Source organism: Notolepis coatsorum (genome assembly GCF_963971535.1).
Source record: "Notolepis coatsorum genome assembly, chromosome: 16".
Classification (NCBI taxonomy): domain Eukaryota; kingdom Metazoa; phylum Chordata; class Actinopteri; order Aulopiformes; family Paralepididae; genus Notolepis; species Notolepis coatsorum.
In genome coordinates this window covers 57,770,506-57,789,951 of record NC_140180.1, presented here as the reverse complement: position 1 = coordinate 57,789,951, position 19,446 = coordinate 57,770,506, and the positions used below count along the sequence as shown (strand labels likewise).

General features: G+C 43.9%; 1 protein-coding gene across 1 annotated transcript in view; it reads left to right on the top strand.

The window, feature by feature from the left end:
* Positions 1 to 18,172: 18,172 nt before the first annotated feature.
* The window catches only part of LOC311242964 (neuronal acetylcholine receptor subunit alpha-3-like), a gene marked incomplete at both ends in the record, with an annotated part of 35,194 nt that continues 33,920 nt past the window's right edge, over positions 18,173 to 19,446 (top strand). The window contains one exon of the mRNA XM_084332028.1: positions 18,173 to 18,314. Coding sequence (XP_084188154.1) covers positions 18,173 to 18,314 — 142 coding nt within the window. The remainder of the gene's footprint in view (positions 18,315 to 19,446) is intronic.

Sequence of the window (19,446 nt, the reverse complement as noted above, 5' to 3'; positions counted from 1 at the left end):
CAAAGAGGGTAGAGTGAGGAGTCTGATGATGTTTAACAGTAGGTTACAATTTAAGCTTAAGATTGAATTTACATGTATTGATTAATCAATCATCAATGAATATATTAAAATAATTTGCTTAAAATTTTACTCTGGCCTCTTATTTAAGTGTATTCTTCAACATAATACCCTATCTACTTGAAATGTACAGATTTTCTTTTTATATATATGTGACACAAAAATGCGTTTTTTTTGGCTGGTAAGAAATATGCTTGGCGGGTAGATTTTTCCCATCTACCCGCCACTGGCCGGTGAGTCAAAAAGTTAATTTCGTGCCCTGCATGAGACGTGATAATGTTACCCAGATATTTGGTGTAGAGGGAGAAGAGGAGGGGTCCAAGGACCAAGCCCTGGGGGACACCCGTCCGAAGGGGGCGGGGGGCCAACAGGGTTCCTCTCCGTGATACTTGGTAGGACTCGTAGGAGCGGTCGTCGAGGTAGGATGTCAGCCATGCCAGCACAGAGCCAGCCACTCCAATTCCGGCGAGGGATGCAAGGAGGATCTGGTGGTTGACTGTGTCGAAGGCTGCAGACAGGTCCAGGAGGCCCTTTGCTTTTGCTAAGTCAAGAGCCTCTATGACCGCTATGAGGGCCATCTCTGTGGAGTGACCAGAAGCCTGACTGATTAGGGTCTAGGAGGTCATTTTGTAAGAGATAATTAGTAAGTTGGTTGGATACAGCACGTTCAAGTGATTTAGATAGGAAGGAGAGAAGAGAAGAGGCGGTTAGGTGGTCGAGCGGAGATTGCGTTCGTCACCAGCCCCGGAGCTGTGAGCTTGGTTCGCCTGTTCGAATCCAGCTCACAGCTCCGGGGTTGTCACCAGCTTGGCTGGCCGTCTGCACTGATACAATTGGCTGTATCAGAGGGTGGGAGAAGCTGGCGGGGTGGGTCCGGGTCGTTGTAAACAACGACTCCTACAGTTCGGTCGGGGCGCCTGCTAAGCGCGGATTGGACGTGAGGGGGATAGTGTGGTCCTCCCACACGCTACGCCCTCTCAATGAGAATCCGCGCTGCCAGGTGAAAAGAAGCGGTGATTGGCTGGACGTGTGTCGGAGGAAGCACGTGGTAGCCTCCACTCTCCCAAATGATCTGACTGTGGGGGGTAAAGCGCAGCGACCAGGAAGGGACTGGGAATTGGCATACGACTAACATTGGGATGGGAAAAAAAAAAAAAAAAAAAAAGAGCTAAAAAAAGGAAGGAGAGAAGAGAGACAGGACGATAGTTGTCTATGATGGTGGGGATCATGGTTGTTTTTTTTACGAGCGGTGTGACTCTGGCTTGTTTTAGGGAAGTGGGAACCACCCCAGAGTTGAGGGAGGAGTTGATGGTTGCTGTTAGGAATGGGAGGATGTCTGGTGCTATGGTCTGGAGGAGTGGGGAGGGTATCGGGTCCAGCTGGCATGTAGTAGTGGGTCGGTTCGACGTTACTGTACCAGTGTCAAGGCCTTGGTATCTGTAATGGGAGAGAAAGATGACAGAGTAAAGGATGAGTTTCTCGATTCAGCATTTGGAACGGGCAGGGGTTGGGAGAAGCAGCTGCGGATGCTCCACTTTTTTCTCAAAGAAAATCACAAAGTCTTCGGCAGAGAGAGAGGAGTGGGTGTAGGGGGAGTGAGGAGTGAGGAGGGAGGACATGGTGGCGTGCAAAGGTTCTTAGCCGAGGCCTCGATCTTATGGTGAAAGAAAGAAGCTTTGGCAGTAGTAATGGTTTTGGAGAAAGCTAACAAGAGGTTGTGATAGGTGGTGATGTCACCAGTGAGGCGTGACTTTCTATACTTCCTCTCGGCTGCTCTCAGGACCTGTCTTTCTTCTCTCACTGCATCCGACAGCCATGGACTGGGTGGGGAACGGCAGGCAGGCCTCTCGGCGAGGGGACAGAGCTTGTCGAAGGAGGTTGAGAGGAGGGTGGAGGTTGCTGTATCTGTGGGGAGAGCAGAGAAAATCTCACTCAAAGGTAGAGCAGATAGGATGTTGGAGGAGAGGGTGGAGGGGGATAGGGAGCGCAGGTTGCATCTGACTGAGACAGTGTGGTTTGGGGTGGATGGTTTGGGGTTAAGCATAAGAGTTAGTGAGAAGGATATGAAGAAGTGGTCAGATAATATATGAATGGGAGTTACCGTGGTGAACCTCTTAACGTTCAACGGCCCTCATACGGCCTGTGCGCGCACAGCACTTTGCTCTCGTCTGGCGGCTCCGGGCTGTGTTCCCGATCATTCAATACATTGTTGGAAAGTTGAATTTTCCGCCTTTCGGTCGTCACCACACTCAACCTATTGTGTGCTTTGGGTCTCGAGTTACAAGACGAAATATCCGGCGAGCGTCATTTGACAAGTCGTTCCAACGAGTGACCACGTCCGGTTGTAAACGGTCCTGAACTGACAAGTCACTGCTGATGGCGAAAATGATTGACCACCGTTGTAGCCAAGGAGCATCTGCTCCGAAAGCGATCCCAGACGAGTGCTTATTGCAACGAGAAGGGGGCAGAAGAAGACCAACAAGTTCTTTGTTTTGACTCGCACTTCTGAATGAATGGAAGGGGACGGCCATTTTGGATAATCACGCTGAATTATTGCGGTACACACATTACAAAAACCTTTGTAAAACACAGGGATTTTTATAAACTTTGGACCGGTATGACTATAAGACTTCAGGCTATGGAACCGTTATGTTATGTACCATACATGAAATGGAAAACAATAAATAAATTACCTAAGAACATGTGGGAAACACTCTTGTAAGTGCCAAAGGGCACATAAGAAGAACCTCTGTATTCCACTGCTGTGACTCTGCCACAGACCTTGGTCCCCACAGCCCACCCAGGGGAACACAGCTACTGTAAGTGCCTTATTGTTGTACTCCAGCCACCAATGTGAGAGACATCGACTTCACACATACTCCCTCTTCACCCAACAGAGTCAAGGGGATACAAAGTGTTCTTTTCTTCACGAACACACTCTCTTGTGTGACAGCATTGGAACATGTACCGGCAAGACACCACATACATTTAACCACACTAGGACCCCTGGGCTGTCCAAAGAAGTGCCTGACTGGAATAATAAAACCCAGCATAACAAATAATGGGGAATTTACCACAGTGAGATATCATGTCGCAAATGAAGGTCACTCGTTCAGTCACTGATAGGACGCTGTCACATGCTGTCACTGCCTGGCTTCTCTCTCTCTCTCTCTCTCTCTCTCTCTCTCTCTCTCTCTCTCTCTCTCTCTCTCTCTCTCTCTCTCTCTCTCTCTCTCTCTCTCTCTCTCTCTCTCTCTGAAACAGTGAACTTCGTAAAGAGAGGCAGAGGAACGGCACTGTGAGTGGAGGGTTTCATTTGGTCTGGATGGTCCGGATTATGTTCTGACGATGAGAGAGAATTTCCTCAGTGTCCTCCGGAATCCTTGTTTCATTCCAACGTAACTCTTTATTTGAGGAAGAATTAATGGAAATGGAACAGTTCTGCATTTCAGGGAAAACTTCAAGGGTCCTTTCTGCACCATGACCTCTTCCCGTCTATAATATATAAGACTTTGTCAATTGAATACTCTTTATACAATACTTTATGTTTTAAATTTTTTGTATCCACTTTTTTCTCCTTTTTCTGTTTTTCTTCCATCCCAATTTAGTCATGCCAATTCCCCCCTCCCCTGTCTTGATCGTTGCTTGCATGTGCCCCCCACTGGTCGGTCGTAGGGAGGGTTGAAGAATCTATCGCATGTCCCCTCCGATACATGCGGAGTCAGCCAGCCACATCTTTTCACCTGCCAGCGCGGACTCTCATTGGCGAGGTGTAATGTGTGGGAGGCTCACACTACCCTAGACATCTCCTGTCCTTGCTGTGCAGGCGCCCTGACCGACCTGTAGGAGTCGCTGTTTACAACGACCAGATTACCACCCATCGACTTCCCTCCCGCTGACTGCCAATTGAGTCAGTATGACGACCGGCCCAAGCCGGAGGCAACGCTGACAGCCGGATTCGATACCGGTGTCTCTCGCGTTGGTGACGAGCGCTTAGACCGCTGCACCACCTAGTCGCCCCAGTACTTTATGTTTTTTATACTTATACTGAATGAGTTATTTCCTGAATTATAAGCACACCTCTGGTAAGTGTGAGATTTAAAGAGGGAGTTTCATGTGGGAAACGGAAATATTTTACAGATTTCGTCGATTAAATCAACAAACCGAAAATACCATACAAGAATGTCTTTAGTCGAGGACTACTGCTTCTCTCCTCAATCCCTTAGCAAACAGAGCTGTGTATCCTGATAAGTGGTAGAAACCCACACGCAGACGAGACACACACTGCAGGGGTCCGATTAGTGTGCTACATAAGGTGGCCTCCTGCCATCCAGGACTGGCTGATTTGTCCCTATAATAGAGCAACCGCTGATCCAGCAATCCACGGGATTGGGTTGGGTGGGGGTATTTTTTGTCAAACAGAAAGGACTGGAAGGGGGGAGGCGAGGACACACTGTACCTAAATTGAGAAATTCATACTACAGAATTAGTAGTTGCAGCCATTCAAAGTCCTTTAACACTTTCCGTGCCGGAGGTCGGGTGCCCCAGGTCGGGTGCCCTGTTGCGTGCCAGTGTCCACTTCAATGATAGAGCTCTCATATTTGCGAACGCATAAACTACATCTTAAATTATGGCTATGTGTATAATCTGGCCGTCGCTTATCAATGACTTGTTTGCAGTCAACATTGTCGAAACGGATTGTTTTTTAATGGGTTAATTTCTGTTTTATACCATTTTGAAAAACTCTAGTTTTTTTAAAGTTTCAGGAAAATATAAAGATTCTGTGATAGATGCCCTTTACTGGAATATTCTGGAATACACAAAAAACGTTGTAATTTTTCGGCCTATTTATGAATCGTTTTCAAATAAACGCTAGATTATCGATAGTATATGTGTACTTATGCACGCTATAGAAGCGGGCACACACGCACACACACACATAGGGCACACGTTGATATCTCTGTGAAAAAAGCTCTGATTATCCTAAGACTGGTAAAATAGATTCCTTGCCTCAGATCAGATGTTCTCCAAAAAGATTATTCCAATTCCTGATCGCCATTCCAAATATCGATTGCGTTTATTGATCCAACGCTGGGTGGTTGAAACACAGATTCCACGCTGTTCTGAGGCTCCACAATGAATCCGATCGTTTCGGGTGACTTGCCTGAGAAGTAAAATGTGGAAGCAGGATTCCCCCCCCCCATGCGTTTCATTCAATCCATTCCAAAGGGGTGCAGTACCACAGGGAGAGACGATAGGGGGCGGTATTTTCCCAATGGAGCTCAGAGAGAGTTTGCAGTGGTAACGTGAGGCTAGATTGATAAAATATGAATTCAAATCGCTAATAAAAAAAAAACTAGATCTCTTGTCGTTGGCACTGAACGATTGGCATGAACAAACGAGTTATCTCGTTGTTGGAACTCAAAGTGTTAAAGAGAAGTTCTGAATCTTTACAAACCTACATGCCCAAAGTAAGTTTCAGTGTTTATTTCAGTGCTTGTAAAGCCTGGAGCTTGGCCCAATTGACTTTACATTGGTTTTGTGGTTGAATCCAGTATGTAGAACAGCATGGATTGCTTGGAAAGGACTCGTAGAAAATAGGGATAGGGATTATTCAACCCTTTAAAGGGGAATGCCATCAATTTTCAGAATTCACATAATGTTATTCTCGTGCTACACCTGGCTTCTCATGAAGCCTATACTCAATATGAACATGCATTACACAATCAAAAAATCTGAACAATAAGCCTGGGATTTGTGATGTCACATCAAACCCCATAGGCAGTGAATATGGTGGGTCCTTAAGATGTGTGTGTGAGCTGCTACACCCACACAAGGTTCTGGTTCAGATGTTTTGAAATACAGAATATACTACACCTCATTTACATAGGTGTGAGAACTTAAAAAGTCAACGCCTCATTCAAAGTCTGTGGGGCAGCGACAGATTTAACATTCGGGTGACATCAAACATTTTGGGATTCTCTGATTTCTAGCTTCGGGAGAGAGTGGCGCACGTTCACAAAATACTCAATGAACCGTCCACTGAAGAACATAATGTGAATGAGTTCTTAAAATGGTTCACATCCTAAGGCAAGGATGCAGTTAGATGAAATGAGCAGCAAGGGGTAGACCGTGGCACACATCAGTACACAGTATTGCGTGACTTAAACGAGGGTTAAAGCATGATGCAGAAAAAGGCTAAATACCTTGAGCTATTTGAAATGGCAAGACGCTTTTGTTGCATTTCCCAGAACCATGCTGCCACTTTTACTTCATGATCCCACATTTCTCCGGCATAAACAAAGACTTTAGTGGACTATGTAAACACACCCATATGTTTTGGCCACTGCAGGAGATATCTTTTGGTAAGAGAGAGAGAACCTTAGAATTTGTGACGTCAACTGGATGTAAAATCGAATGCTAAATAGGCAGGGGCAAGGCAGTCCAAGAGGCAATGGGTCATACACGGGTTCAGATCCTCATACATTCCGGGAAAAGGCAAGGAGAATGGTCAGGCAGGCGGAGGTCAGAACACGTTATCCAAGCACGAGATCAGGGTGAGGAGACAGGTATCGGACTGCGGGAAAGGAGGACAACACAGGGTTAGGCACGGTTAAAGAACACGGAATAAATCACGCACAAGCGCACAATAAACTACGACTGACTGGGAAAACACAAAGTTACGATCTGGCAGCATCATGACATTTGAGGCGGGGTTATATAGTTGACGTAATCAGCCCACAGACGTCAATTAGCTGCTCCCATGACTCCAGCACACCTGAACTCCATACCTGGTAACGAGAGAGAGAGAGAGAGAGAGAGAGAGAGAGAGAGAGAGAGAGAGAGAGAGAGAGAGAGAGGGGGGGGGGGGGGGGGGGGCAGGCAGTGACAGCGTGTGACAATTAGTCATTATATTTGGAGAGAAAAAAGGCTATCTTCTATCTCTGCTGTTCCATGATGAGCAAGGTCTCCCCTACATTTTCAAAAGCCTAGAGAAAGCTCATCATCATGAGTTATGCATGTCAAATTGATCATATCTCATTGACCTATTTCAGAACCACAACCCGAGATGCACATCACGCTCCCCACCTCTCCTCCGTTACTGCACTAAGAGCAGCCTTCACTGACATCAATTCCAGGAATTTGATTTATAGATATTAGGGATGCACCGAATGGGAAATTCTTAGCCGAAACCGATACCGAAAATAGGAAACAGTTGGCCGAAAACCGAATGCCGAAAGGCAGAAAATGATTAATATAAATATATATATAATGTATTTTTTTTCCAGCTACCTAATTATGGCAAAAGACATGATTATGGCAAAACTTAACTTAAATAATATTAATAATCACTATTATGGGCCCATAAAACATTTATTCAGCACTTTTGAATGCATACATTAATTCCAGACTGACTGCTGAAAGATTGTACAATTTAAACATTTTCTCTTTGCATACAACAAAATGTGCATTAAAGTCAAGTGCATTTTCTTTTCTGAATGAATGACCTTTATTTATATAGCACCCTTCACAGCACGAATGCACAGGGTGCTTTACACTACAGCTTAGCGGAGATTGCGTTCGTCACCAACGCCGGAGACGCTGGATTCGCCTGTTCGAATCCAGCTCACAGTTCCGGCGTTCACACTAATACAATTGGCTGTATTAGAGGGTGGGAAAGCTGGCGGGGTGGGTCCGGGTCGTTGTAAACAGCGACTCCTACAGTTCGGTCGGGGCGCCTGCTCAGCACGGATAGGATCTAAGGGGGGTAGTGTGATCCTTCCACACGTTACACCCTCTCAGTGAGAGTCCGCGCTGCCAGGTGAAAAGAAGCGGTTGATTGGCTAGACGTGTGTCGGAGGAAGCACGTGATAGCCTCCACTCTCCCAGACGCGTCTCTACAAATAGTAGCTCCAGTTCTGCAGACCCCTCTCTGATTGGTTGAGCTCCATTTCTGCAGACCTCTCTCTGATTGGCCGAGCGCGCGCATGCGCATGAGCCGCGACAAGCTCCTCTAGTCAGGAGTCGAAACTCCGTTAAGCTCCAGAGAGAGAGGCTGAAAACCCACAGTTGTTGCCCGCCGGATGGGAGCCGAATCTCGGATCCGAGTTTTCTGATGAATAGCCCCAAAACATGGAGGTCGCGAACGCAATTTATACGCATGGACATAGGCGCCTACGTAATTGAGCAGGCGAAGCGGGTGCTCTACCAGTATTGAACTTGGGGGAGCAAGCTTGTCTCTTTGCTCCCTCACTTTTTGATCATTGATATATCCCCCCCCCCAATATATAAATATTATCTACGTAATTTCAATCAAATTAATAATACGCAATGACACTTAATAACAAGTTTTTAAGTTTCCAAAGATTGCGAACCCCCCCCCCCCTGCCCCATTATGGTTTGATCCAGTGCCTCCCATCTCCAGCGCGTAGACCTTGGCTCACAGCGCTGCAGTCTGGCTGCAGGTAGGCTGAGTGTAAATATCAAAGCGCACAGAGTGTGTCATAATATTGGTGGCAGGCAGGCAGGCAGGCTTTTCCAGTAAGTTGTTCAAATAAAAGGATTATGTTAGACATAAGTTACTATTGAGTGGTAGTAGAACTTCTACGGTTCTACCACGCAATACAATAAAAGTGTTTCACGGTCCCAAATTGCGATCTGGTCATACGGTTTCCTCGAATAAATAATAATAACGTTTCCCTCTCTGGTTGGCGTTAGCTTTAGTGCTAGCCGCTAGCTAACGTTATCTAGATATGTGGTGTGAGCTGGATGACGTTGACTTTATTTGCAAACGTTAACGCTATCTATATGGCAGACGAGCAGGGCCGGATTAACGACGGCCGCGGCCCGTGGGCCTATAGTGACGAGGGGCCTCCATTTTTTTTTATTTTTTTTTTTGAGATCGATGTCATGATTGTGCACTGCAGACTCAGGGAGGAGGCAGATAAGGAGAGAAAGAGACACAAGATTTACAGGTAATGGAAATATATCTTTTTTCTCTTTCTTATTAAAACTTGGCCTATTTGAAAGGAGATTGATTTAATAAAAATGAATGAGCGAAAAATCAATATACAGTGTATATACAGTATATATATATATTAATATATTATTATTATAGTAATTGGCTATCATACTGCAATATAAACTGAGTTTTATAGTGAAAAGAGCAGCTTTATTGGTCAAGATTGAAGTCAAGTCAAGTCAAGTCAGTTTTATTTGTATAGCACATTTCCAGGCAGCGGCAGCTGACACCAAAGTGCTTCACAAGCAAGTTGATAAAAACAAATTAGTGTGAGGCAAGGTATAAGATTAAAAGAAAGAAAAAAAACATAGCAAAGCAATGAAAGCAACAAAAACAAACAGTATGGTGCAAGATATAGGATTAAAAACATAATAAAGCAATGAAAGTAATAAAAACTGGTAGGACACAGTAAAACAAAGAGGATAGAAGGGCCAGGGGTCTAGTGGTGGCTCTATATTGCAGGAAATTGCACGTACAGGTTCATTAAATTAAAAAAAAAATCTGCCATGGAGGGGGTCGTGCCGGACCCCCTCCAAACCACACCTTGCCTGTCAAAAAAAAAGAAAAAAAAAATAATATTAAAAAAAAAATTAAAGAAAAACAAAATCTTGCACCCCCACTTTCAACTATAACTAGGCGGCCATGCGCATGGAAGTATTGATTACGCCATAACGAATCATTAAAAAAATATACTGTTAACTGGAATATGTTGTGTGTGCCTTTACACATATGTTGGATAGGATTATGTACTTGGTTTGTCATTAAAAACCAATAATAATTGCTCGCCGGCTTCGCTGACCAGAGCTCTCTCAGATTCAAAGTTTTAATTGCAGCCTGGCTGGAACATACATGTTTCGGAACCAATGTGTAACTAGACAGTTACAATATAACATTTATATTAATTAACCCAGTTAATGCCTTAAGAGAAAGAGTCTGGTGGTCAATTGCTACGGAAATTAGGGATGCACGATATCAGCAATTATGACGTCATCCCGATAAACCCGATAACGTTATTAATAGCTCCGATAATATAATATATTTTTTGGTAAAAAAAATGTGGTGTGGGTGAATTTGGATGAAGTGCGTTTGTTTTGACTGTCCGCTCCTCCCGTTTTGCCAGTACTGTGGTACCACTGATAGTGTGTGGTTTAGGAACAGGGTGTTTTACACAAATCTAGCGCTCCCTTTCTTGGCTGTGACGTAGCCACGTAGTACGTTTCTTGAAAGCAGCGCGTTGTAAACAAAGATGGCGACGCTAGTGGGGATTGTTTCAGAGAGGAAAAGTTCGCTTGCTATTTGTAATAAATGCAATGGAGAAGTTCCACGAGGAGGGAAAAGTGCAGCGGCTTGTGATACATCCAACCTAGCAGGTCACCTGCGGCATCAACACCGCTGCGATGGTGTGTTGTGTTAACTTAAAAGCCTGCAACGACGCGGGGAGCTAAGCAAAGCTAGCCCCTTTCATGGCTGTGATGCAACCTTTGGTTGAATACGCAGTCACTTATTGCTCCGTAGTAGCCAGGTTAATTTGCACCACCAAGGACTGCTTAAAAGCTAGCGGCTTGAGCCCTTGGGTCATTTCTGTCAAACTTATTTAATTTAGCAAACGACTCGTCAATAGGTACAACTAAGCGTGCTCGCGCCGTCGTACACCAGCGGTGGTGATGCCACAGGCGACCTGCTATGTGTCCACTCAAAGCCTTTCTTTCAAGGCGGACAGCTTTGAAAAAAGAAGAAAAAAAAAGCTTTGAGCGTCTTAGGTTGGATGTATTATAAGTTGTTGACGGATTGTGAATTTTCATTTGGAAAAATAAATATGGTCACTTTATCAGTCAAAACTGTTGTCTTGGCTTTTGTTTCTGTTGTCTGGTTAAAAGTTTATTAACCGATTGCAGAATGGGTACAATACAGTACAGCTCAATACATACAATTGTTAAGGGGATGCAGACCAGAGAAAGACTTTCGTCTTGTTTACATCAGGGACAGGGTCCCCCATTTACAATTCATCATAACATAATGACATGCATGACATACAGATAGACAGTGCTGCCTACATCTATACATGACATACCAGATTTGCAAATACAGTACTGTTTGTGATACGAAAAGAGTCCAGAAAAGAGAGTATATACATTTGACGTATTATTATTGTATTGTGATATGTTTTGTTTCATGTTAAAAAATATATATATATTTGATCAAAATATTATTTTAATAATACAATAAATATCGGTTATCGGTATCGGTTATCGGCTTGAGGAGCATAAAGTTATCGGTATCGATATCGGTGTCAAAAAATCAATATCGTGCATCCCTAACGGAAATGTTGTGTCTTACTAATAATAACTAATTCCTTGGTCAATAGAAGTCTCTGTGATACTTTCTGAATATGATTTGGGAACATCAAATGGGCAGGCCGCGAAATAACATAACGTTACAATGTACAATAACTTATGTACATATACCGATATGCCCTACTCTGTTTACTTGTTTCTGGTCAGCGAAGCCGGCGAGCAATTATTATTGGTTTTTAATGACAAACCATGTACATAATCCTATCCAACATATGTGTAAAGGCACACACAACATATTCCAGTTAACGGTATATTTTTTTAATGATTCGTTATGGCGTAATCAATACTTCCATGCGTATAAATTGCGTTTGCGACCTCCATGTTTTGGGGCTATTCATCAGAAAACTCGGATCCGAGATTCGGCTCCCATCCGGCGGGCAACAACTGTGGGTTTTCAGCCTCTCTCTCTGGAGCTTAACGGAGTTTCGACTCCTGGCTAGAGGAGCTTGTCGCGGCTCATGCGCATGCGCGCGCTCTGCCAATCAGAGAGAGGTCTGTAGAAATGGAGCTCAACCAATCAGAGAGGGGTCTGCAGAACTGGAGCTACTATTTGTAGAGACGCCTCCCAGACCGACTGTGGGGGGTAAGTGCGCAGCGACCAGGAAGGGGATTGGGAATTGGCATAACGACTAACATTGGGATGGGAGAAAATCTGAGGAAAAAGGAGGGGGAAAAAGATCAAAAAAAGAAAAAAAGAAAAAAAACTTAGTTTAGTTAAAAATGAAAATAAAGAAAGAGAGAAAGTACACATGCTTTCCTCACATACAGTATGAGGAGGTAGAAATACATATTCATAATTAATTATATGCCAATATTAAATCTATTTGATTTAATTTGAAGGCACAGCATTTGCATTGCCAATGAATATTAGGTTAGAAAATACATTTGTCGAATTGAATGTGACTTCCTTTAATCTAATGTCCATTTGTTAATCTTCCCATCTTTTATTGTACAATAATTGTTGAAAAAACCCAAACATCATTCCTACTGTCCCAGCATCATTCCTGCTGTTCCTGTATCACCCCTACTATCCCAGCATCATTCATGCTCTTCCTGTATAATTCCTACTGTCCCCACATCATTCCTACTGTCTCAGCATCATTCCAACTCTTCCAGCAACATTCATACTATTCCTGTATAATTCCTACTGTCCATGTATCATTTCTACTGTTCTACATCATTCCTACTGTCCCAGCATCATGCCTGCTGTTCCTGTATCACCCCTACTGTGCCAGCATCATTCCTATTTTCCCAGCATCATTCCTACTTTCCCAGCATCATTCCAACTTTCCCAGCATCATTCCTACTTTCCCAGCATCATTCCTACTTTCCCATCATCATTCCTACCCTCCCTGCATCATTCTGACATTCCCTGCATCATGCCTTACCTCTTGTCATGAAAACAACTCTGAAAGCTGTCTGACCACTGCAACATATAGAACATGGCCAGATTATGATGTATGCTTGACCGTGTGCCCTACTTTGTTGCATATTTTAATTGGCTCCAGCTGTGTGGACAGATGCAGAGTATTGTATATGATCTGCTTTGTTCGATGGTGTACATTCATTAGATATCCTCAAGTATTTCCTGAAAACCATAGCAAAACTGACTAGTCCTGTTCCTAGACAATGCCAAATAAATTAATAGTTAAATATTCTTCAATTTTTTTTTTTTTTTTTTTTTTACTGTTTTTGGGACTACATGTAATCGATGCCAGTCAAGCCTGCTGAGTCTTGGATGCAAGTCTGTTTCAATGATGTGAGCATGACCCAAGCCATGGAAATGATTTATTTCTAGGATGTAATTATGTTTGTTTAAAAGCTTGGAACCATTAACACTTTGAGTGCCAGCGACGTGTATTGTCGTCTTATCATGCCCCCCGTTGAGTGCCGACGACGCTAATTGTCGTTTGATTAGCGATCTGAATTCATATTTCATCAACCGAGTCTCCCGTTGGTACAGCAGACCCTCTAGGAGCTCAGATGGGAAAATACCGCCCCCTATCGTCTAACCCTGTGTAACTGCAGGTCATTCGATTATACTGCTGGATCCCTGTGGGGGGAGCCAACTGGCTCCATTATGCTGGCGAGGGATCTGATGATGAGGGAAGTGATCGCGAGTTGGAAAGCAGCGTGGAATATATATTTACAGCAGCCAATAATCAATCAATAAACGCGATTGATATTTGGAATGGCGATCAGGAATTGGAATAACCTTTTTGGAGAACATCTGATCTAAGGTAAGGAGTCTATGTTACCAGTTTTAGGATAAGCAGAGCTGTATTCACTGAGATAACAGCGTGTCCCGTATGTGTGTATGTGTGTGTGTGAGTGATGTTGAGGAAATGAGAGAATAGATTTTTCAGCCCGCTTCTATAGCGTGCATAAGTACACATATACTATCGATAATCTAGCGCTTATTTGAAAAACGATTCATAAATAGGCCGACAAATGACAACGTGTCTAGTGTATTCGAGAATATTCCAATAAATGCCGTTTATGTGGGCATCTTTCAATTTTCCGGAAATTTTCGAGAGAACGATAGCTTTTCGAAATGCTATAAAAAGGATATGAACTGATTAAAAAAACAATCCATTTCGACAATGTTGACTGCAAACAAGTCATTGATAAGCGACGGGCAGATTAGACACATAGCCATAATTTAAAACATAGATTATGCGTTTTTAACGCTAACATTGAAGTGGATGATGGCATTCAAGGGGGTAAAAAGGAAAACACGGCCGGCACTGATAGTGTTAAGATTGACAATCTATTTTTCATGAGAGACCGGGCAAAGAAGGCAGCAGCATAATAACAAATGCTGTGCCAAGTTGCAAACAACAATTCAACAATATGTGTGTTCCAATACAAGTGCATAGTGCATACAACCAATGATGTCCACTAGAGCAGTGTTTCTCCATTGCGGGGCCATTTTGAGTGGGTCGCGGATGTGTGCAAAAAAATAAAAATAATAATAATATAAAAGATTTTTTTTTTTTTTTTTTTGCACTACCTATCTTTGTGAAAGTGGCTTCTCAGCTCTGGTCCAGCTGAAGACAAAGCGGAGGAACAGATTGGACATTGAGCATGACCTCAGAGTTGCTTTGTCTACCATCACCCCAGACTCTTGTCAGGAGCAAACAACATCCCCAGTTATCCCATTAGTTCCCTGGGATGTTAAGCTAAGAAGTCTGCTAAGAAGGATATATTATTTATTATTATTATTTTATTTCATTGTGTTTTAGCCGTTATAGTCAGGTTCATTATAAAGTGATTTAAACTTTCGTTGGACTTTTTTGGGGATTAGCAAAACTATACATTTTTGGAAAGGGAATTGTATAAGGAATCAGAAAATCCATGTTTACATTTGCCCAGATGTCTATAAGGCGGCCATATTGGAATTTCCAAAATGGCCACCGTAAAATGTAGGTTTTGTAATATCTGCTTCTAAATGAGCTAGAACATTGATTTGAACTTCTAAACCAAAATTTTCAGGATCAAGGAATCCAATGGTGGTAGTTACAAAGCTTCTACATTTTACATTAACCCTTCGATGCATGAGTGGGTCGAAGATTACTGTAGTCAGGTTCACTATATACTTTCGTCGGATTTTCTTGGGGATTTGCAATACTATACATTTTTGGAAAGGATATTGTATAAGGATTCAGAAAATCCATGTTTCCATTTGCCCAGGTGAATTTTCAAAATGGCCACCGAAAATGTAGGTTTTGTAATATTTCGGCTTCTAAATGAGCTAGATTAACATTGATTTGAACTTCTAACCCCACATTTTCAGGGTCAATGAATCCAATGGTGCCCATATTACGACTGCACCACTGCTCTCCGGACCTAGGGCATTTGTCGATCCAATGTCGCCCGTTTCACCTCCCCAGAGAATTCACCGCCATTATCATGATGGCGGTGTACATTCCTCCACAAGCCAACACCGCCAGGGCACTGGCGGATCTACAAGGACACCTAACTAAACAACAGATTAAGCATCCGGACGCAGCCATGATAGTAGCTGGCGACTTCAATCAAGCGAACTTTAAGAAAGTGATGCCAAGCTTTTTTCAGCACATCGCTTGCTCCATAAGAGGAGGAAATACGCTCTACCACTGTTACACCCCATTCAAAGCCGGTTACAGGGCAGTACCGGCCCCTCCTTTAGCTGGAGAATCGAGCACATCAGACCACGACGGCATATTGCTTATCCCTGCCTATAGGCAGAGATTACGTGACGCCGTCGTGTCACGTGAGGTAAAAAAGTGGTCCGACGAATCAGAGGCCACGCTACAGGATGCACTCGATGGCGCAGACTGGGAAATGTTCCAGGGAAGCACCAGTGACGTCAGCGAGTTTGCTGAGGTGGTTGTTAGTTTTATAACAACACTAGCTGATAGTATTGTACCCACAAAGACGGTCCGAGTCTTCCCGAACCAGAAACCGTGGGTTGACACTTGAGAGTAGGGATGTCCGATATTATCGGCCATCCAATTCAAAAAGATCAGCCAACATTTTTTATTTTAATTTCTTTTATTTTTTAACCTTTATTTACCCAGGCAAGCAAGTAAGAACAAATTATTATTTTATTTATTGTCAAAGTATGCATAATGTTGTGTTAATTACACGACAAGAGATATGTAATGTTAATTACCTGAAATTATTCAGTTTTTGGGGGGGGGGGGGGGGGGGAACCCTGCATATATCGGTATCGGTTGATATCGGTATCGGAAATTAAGAGTTGGACAATATCGCTATATCGGTATCGGTAAAAAAGCCAATATCGAGCATCCCTAGTTGACAGTACTATCCGAGCAGCTCTGAAAACTCGCACCACTGCTTATAACCTGGGCAGAGCGACAGGAAACATGGAGGAGTATAATGCTACAGTCTATACTCTGCGCAAGGCTGTTAAACTTGCTAAGAGGACGTATGCTGACAAGATGGAGGCTCAAATGGCCCAGAACGACACAAGAGGCTTATGGCGAGGACTGCGGACGATAACTGACTACAAAGTCAACGCCCCCTCAATGGGTAGTGCCGACGCCTCTCTCGCGGACCAGCTCAACTCCTTTTACGCACGGTTTGGTGCAGACAGTGGCGACGCTAGCTCACCGGCTAACGACGTCACTGACGCGCCGGCTGTCGTGGAGGCATTCTCTCATTGACGGAACACAGTGTGAGAAGAGCATTTATGCGGGTGAACACCAGGAAGGCAGCTGGCCCAGATGGGATAAAAGGACGTATACTTAAGTCCTGTGCTAAACAGCTAGCCCCTGTGTTCACACCACCATATTTAATCTATCCCTGGCTGAGTCCGTGGTCCCTGCCTGTTTCAAGGTGTCTACTATAATACCGGTACCAAAGAAATCCTCCCCAACAGGTCTTAACACTTTGAGTGCCACGCCGGGTTTTCCTTTTTACCCCCTTGATGCCACCATCCACTTCAATGTTAACGTTAATATCGCCTAATCTATGTTTTAAATTATGGCTATGTGTCTAATCTGCCCGTCGCTTATCAAAGACTATTTTCCAGTCAGTGCTGTCAAGGCAGATTGGTTTTTTATCGCTTCATTTCCGTTTTAGAGCATTTAGAAAAGCACCCGTTTTGAGATAAAAAACAGTTCATTCTGGACCATTCTATGAAAATCGTCTTTTACTGGAATATTCCACAACGTTGATATTCGTCGGCCTATTTATGAATAGTTTTCAAATAAACGCTAGATGATCAATATTATACGTGCACGCAAGCACATTCGGGCCGCGCACGGATAATCGCCGCGTTGATTTCCTCTTGGACTTTTACAGTGAAACCGAAAGAGCCCATTTCACAAAACAGCTTATAACTTCATCAAAATTAGTCTGATTATCCTAACACTGATAACATAGATTCCTTACCTGACATCAGATGGTATCCAACTGGTATATTCCAATTCCTGATCACCATTCGAAAAAATCGATAAGTGTATAGATCCACCGTGTGTACAGTGCAGTACATGATTCCGTGGGTCTCAGAGGCTCCAGAATGAACTGTGATAACCCCGGCTGGATCAGTGGACTGGAAAATGTGGAGTACCGGATTTTTTTCCCCATCCATTTTCATTGAGTCCATTCCAAAATCCCTTATGTCATCTGGGAGACGATAGGGGGCGCTTTTTTCCACATATGATCGCCGGCGGTGCTCGGGTATACTCGGGTAGGCTCGCGTGATGCAATATGATTTCAGATCGCAAAAAAAAAAAAAAAATCTCGTGAGTGGCTTTCAACCACATATTAATAAACCCAGAGATATCTCGTGTGTGGCAGTTAAAGTGTTAATGACTACAGACCGGTGGCACTCACCTCTGTGGTCATGAAGTGTTTTGAGAGGCTGGTTAAGGATTACATTTGTGCCTCCCTCCCCAGTGATATGGACCCTATGCAATTTGCATACAGGCCAAACAGGTCAACTGACGATGCGGTCGATGCGGTCTCCCAAGCAGGGGTGCAGTGCTGGGCATACGCGGTCAAACAACGTTTGGCCTTCGTCACTGTACGCGCAGTCGCGCACACAAAAATCCGCTGTTCCCATTCGTTGTAACTAAGTACCCGGCCCGGCCGGCGGGCGGCGGCCACCGTTTTACATAACAAAAAGCACAGGTAGACTAGGTGTCTCCAACCACGTCCGCGAGTACACGGTATAAACGGATCATTTTGACAACAACAATAGTATCATGTTCCTACCTGCAACCCAAGGATGCCACCGCCGCCCAAGAGAAGAAAGATGCAGCTTCAGCAGCTCGTACTCAGTTTCGCTTTACCTCGACCTCCTCCGACGCCGGCGCCTCCGACTCCACTGAGTCCAGCAGTCCTCTTGCCACTCCAGTACAACAAGGCAAGTAACCGCATTTAAAACAGATTTTCTTTTCTTCTTTAATATAGGGCCTAATGTATTTGTCCAGATTGACTAAGCTATAGGCTATTTGCCTGTTTGTTTATCTTGAAATAAATAATCGTGGCACTGGTTCATGAATCATGAGACATGACAAATGCGTGTTTTGTTTACAGAGTCAAGAAATAATCATGTTTTAATTCAATGTGATTGAAACTAAAAGTAAATACAAACTAAATTAACAATGTAATTTACATTGTTAATTTAGTTTGTATTTACTTTTCTAGTTTAAGTTGATTCAATTAAAGAAATTGTATCAATACATTTAAAACATTGTTTGTTTTTCAACCATATCTGTTGACAATATAGGCAACATCCTGCTACCTTTTTCAGCTTCTCTATTTCAAGGCAAAAAAAAAAAAAAAAAATATGTGCCAAAAAAAAAAAAAATGCATGGAGCGTTTGGCCTACTGTCATATTACCACTGCACCCCTGCTCCCAAGTACTGCACAGCACCCTCTCTCACCTAGACTGCCAGAAGGGGGGCTATGTGAGACTGTTGTTCATTGACTATAGCTCAGCGTTCAACACCATAGTCCCCACCAGACTGGTGGACAAGCTGATCGAGCTGGGTCTGAGCGCCTGGATACTGGAATTTCTGAGTGAAAGGCCCCAGGCGGTCAGGGTGGGGGGGTCAGACCTCCAACACCATCACCCTGAGTATCGGGTCCCCCCAGGGCTGTGTTCTGAGCCCCCTGCTGTATTCACTATACACACATGATTGTGTGGCCAAGTTCAGCTCCAACCCCATAGTGAAGTTTGCGGACGACACAGTGGTGGTGTGGCTGACAACGACGAGAAGGCCTACCGGGAGGAGGTTGAGGTACTGGAACGCTGGTGCCAGGACAACAGCCTGCTCCTGAACATTGGTAAAACCAAGGAGCTGATCGTGGATTTTAGGAGAACACAGCAGGGCACACACACACCACTGAGGATAAACGGGGCTATCGTGGACAGGGTGAGCAGCTTCAAGTACCTGGGGGTCCACATCTCAGAGGACCTGACATGGACAACACACATAGACTTAGTCGTAAAGAAGGCAAAGCAGCGCCTCTACCACTTGAGACAGGGAAAGATAC